This window comes from Amphiura filiformis, chromosome 19 (assembly GCF_039555335.1).
Source record: "Amphiura filiformis chromosome 19, Afil_fr2py, whole genome shotgun sequence".
Taxonomy (NCBI): Eukaryota; Metazoa; Echinodermata; class Ophiuroidea; order Amphilepidida; family Amphiuridae; genus Amphiura; species Amphiura filiformis.
In genome coordinates this window covers 51121239-51125287 of record NC_092646.1, presented here as the reverse complement: position 1 = coordinate 51125287, position 4049 = coordinate 51121239, and the positions used below count along the sequence as shown (strand labels likewise).

Genomic DNA, 4049 nt, shown 5'->3' with positions numbered 1-4049 from the left:
GGGTTTCCTTCCTTGAAATCAGGGTCAGATTCATCATCATGGCGGATGACTATGTGACTGACTTGCTCCAAAAGTGGGAAATGTCAGACCTAATTGATACATTCAGAGGTAAGTGTTTGGTTTATATATTGTTTGATGTGATAGAGTATTATATGAACACACAGTTGTGTGTTGTACACGTATGCTAAATGATGCAAGCTGTGCAGTAGTATGCAGCCGTGACAAGTACAGTGTGAGTGTAAGCTTAACCACGTCAAACAATGACCAAACACTTACCTCTGAAGTCTGAATGTATCACATTCACACTGCTCATGCAAAGATGCATGGGGCTGATGTGCATGTTTTACAGTCAGTTCTTCTTGCCCATTCTCCCAAGTAAATTGATTTCAACAAACAAAAACGTTTAAAAGTTTTAAACAACAAGTTTAAACAACTATGTATGTTTTAAACAATTGTTTTAAACAACAGCCATAAACCGCTTTAAACAACTGTTTGTTTTAAACATTTGTTGTTTAAAATACTTTAAACAACTGTGTACATTTAAACAACTAAAGTTAAACAACCCAGATGTTTAAAAACTGTTGTTTAAAAATTGTTTAAAATTTTAAACAATTGGATGTTTAAAGTTTAAACAACCTAAGGTTGTTTAAACTTTAAACAGAAGTTGTTAGAGTGACCGGCGTAAACAGTGTTGTTTAAAAATTTTAAACAGTTGTTTAAAATATTTTTTACTGTGTATGCTCTGATCTCTGACAAAGTTAAAAACAATTAAGTGTAGAGCAATCTTCGATGAAGATCGAATAACGAAGCAAGTAGCCACTTTCCAGGCTTTATGCTCTGATCTCTAAAACAACTTAAAAACATTTTGGTATAGTCCTTTTAGAAAGGACAATATCCACACCGGCCGACGGACTATATCTAAGCCGGCTGACGGGATATATTATCAACGCCGTCAGGCGTGACGGCGTGATTTGTGGTGCTAGCTGTTGAGTCCTTCTGGAAGGACTATTTTCGTATAGAGCAATCTTCGAAGTTATTCAAACTTCTTCGGAGGCCCGTAAACGGTCCTATCTACAAACTACTTGGTTTTGAAAGCACGTTATGCACTGTGCGTTATATGCCTTTAAAAGGCTAATCCGACGTTTTTGCGAGCGTTTTGCCGTTGCGACTCACGTCGTTGGTCCTCTGCCGCGAACCTATATCCTTTCCACTCAAACGATTAGCTTTATTGATGACTTTGCTCGCCGTCTGGAGTTAAAGCCGCTGTGGAAAACTCTGTCTGAAATTAGCCGCGCTACAGACGCCGCGCGTCTAGTTTAGCAACTGAAAAACACTCGTAGGATGTTGGACTATATCATGGCCATAATGTTTTGGTATTCAATTGGGTGGATAGACGAAGATACTTCTGCACAGACCATTAGTGAATAGTGTATTGGATTGAACTGATGAACATTACTGCTATAGGGTTTGCCATCGACTAATTCATCATAGCAGGAGTATGTAACGACTCACCCGGTTTCTTTATAAATCCATATGAAGATTTAATTTAAAAACTGTTTACCATTCTACTGAAGTAACATTTTAAAAGTTTCAGGCTATTTTTATTCAATATCCAAGGATCTGTGACTTAGTTAAGTCAAAAACCTCTATGGAACATTTAGAAAAAACCATCTTGGATAAAAATGAGGTCGTAATGTTAAAGTAATGTCAAATTTGAAGTCCTTGTGGTCGACTTATCCAAAAAAGTGTCTTTGTACACGATTATAGGTCCTCTGGTTCAAAACTAAATTTTTCAAGATGGTGCCGGCCACCATCTTGGATATCGGGGTGAACATGATGCCGTAATGTCAAACTAATGTCAGAATCGGAATCCTTGTACTCGACATATCCTAAAAAGTGTCTTTGTGCATGATTATAGGTGTTCTGGTTCAAAACTTAAATTTTCAAAATGGTGGCGGCGGCCATTTTGGATTTTGGCTCTAGCGAAAAATGCCGGGATTTTCGCGAGGGACATGGAGGCTATTTTATTTCTAAATGGTCCATAGAAGTCGAATCAATTGTCAAACCTTACTAGCCAGAGAGTGGTCACCAAATTGAGGTTTTTGCCTTAACTAACTAATAGAAAACTTTGGTAATCAGAAATTAGCTACTGCTCTATGTACATGCTTCTTAAATACTTGGGATTTCGTAATGCTACTCATCGGCTGTTTCCATATTAGCAGTACACGTTATTACACCTTCACCGCCGTGTTCTTTTGCAATGGACTCGTAAGGCTGACTGTATATAGGACTTGATGTTGGCGAGAGCCCCATGTAAGTTTCATCATCCCTCCTTCTAACGTCACTCAAGTCAAGTTCTGTATACGGTTTCTCGATAGGTCTGGCTTTTGATGCTTTGCGTTTGCGAGTTTTCCTTTTCCACCAATAACATCCGAGTACTCCTGCCACTACCAATATCACTGGCAAAGTGCTGCACAGGCCAATTGCGATAAAGAACGTATGTACTGTGACATATGTGTCGCCACTGGTTTCAATCTTGGCTGAGTTTCCCTGTAATGAACGATATACAAAAAATAATTGATGCCGATGTTCGGTGAATACCGGCTTTCAAAATATTCTGCTTTATCGTAGATATATAGGTCTGTCATAGTATCGTATACTGCAAAACAGTGAAACTCGATCTAATAACACGATATCTTCGTGCCACAACTAAATCTTAATCAATTGATATAATTAACCATCCAACATGAACGCAAATTGTCCTTTCTTGATCATTACGCGTTATGGCTCATGGTCACGATTTATTGAGGTGAGCGACTCCCAAAATGCAGACCTTTTGGGTGAAAAAATCTGTTTGTATCCAAAATGTGGACTTAAACCCGCCCGGTTTCTTTGGTCCTTCGTGGAACATTTACAACAAAAAGTAAACCCTATGTAAAGTTTTCATCTCCTCCAAATTAAAAATGAAATTGCAGATGTTAACAATAATTATGTTCACAAAAATTAAAATGTGAACCTCTTGGAGAAATGAGATGGGAATGCCTGACTACTTTCATGATATTACTTACTTCTTCAAGTGCTTTCTCCGTTTTATATTCCATGGTGGTGCTGTGAGGTTTCACATTTGAGACTGGTAAATCATTCTTATTTGACGAAACGGTCATATCCTGAAACCAATTTCATACGAGAAAAATTGTTATGATTTGATGAAAATGTTTTTCCATTGTTAGTCCAATCATAACAACCTGTGTGACACACAAAAAATAGAACAGGCCATTGTTTTCATATTATGTGTACTTTAAAAGCAAACTTACCGTTGGCACTGGTGCGCTAACATACATAGTAGCCCATTTGTCGATGACGGAGGATGTGCAATCTGGCGTGTGAACGCGTATTTTGAATTCTTTGTTTACCTGACTTCCGAACCTACAATTGTATGTATAATCTATATCTTGCTGGGTGACTCTCCTGATTCGAAGGGTTGTGGTTGAGGAATGAATAGTTAAATTGAATCTATTTCTATCCGACAAAGTTAGTCCACTCGTTGTATGTGAATATATATAGGTACAGCTACTTATATATTGAAACCCCAAATTCGTTCCCCAATAGGCCCATACAATGCGATTACATAATGTATTTGGGGGTATCTCACACATTAAATTCGCAACGCCGCCATACACAGCATCCACATATTCAGGCTCATTAGCAAAGATACCCTGCCATAAGGCAATGTAGACTAGCATAACAGCGTACATTCTTGTGAAAGAGCATCCAAAATTCTGCCTCTTTTTTAACATTGTCTAATATTACATTTGTTATCATAAACAACAACAGTTGAAAGTGTAATGATGAACTGAAACAACTTTACATAAACAAGGTGGAGACGTGGCAAACAGAAATATATATAAAACCACCATGAAATCAATCAGAAAGAGGAACTTCATGGTATAAAATCATTGCCTAGTTGGTCGGAATGAACACGCTTTGGTTTTATCTTACCATTTTGATTTTTGTCATAATCTCATGTCTTTTATCTTTGGATATCTGTT

General features: G+C 37.6%; 1 protein-coding gene across 1 annotated transcript; it reads right to left on the bottom strand.

Annotated features, from left to right (window-relative positions):
• Positions 1-2186: 2186 nt before the first annotated feature.
• Positions 2187-3755, bottom strand: LOC140140638 (uncharacterized). The gene is made up of 3 exons (XM_072162395.1): positions 3315-3755; positions 3069-3167; positions 2187-2550 (listed from the first exon to the last, which is right to left on the bottom strand). The coding sequence occupies exons 1-3, from the start codon at positions 3753-3755 to the stop codon at positions 2194-2196; spliced, it is 897 nt and encodes a 298-aa protein (XP_072018496.1). The 3' UTR covers positions 2187-2193.
• Positions 3756-4049: the final 294 nt, after the last annotated feature.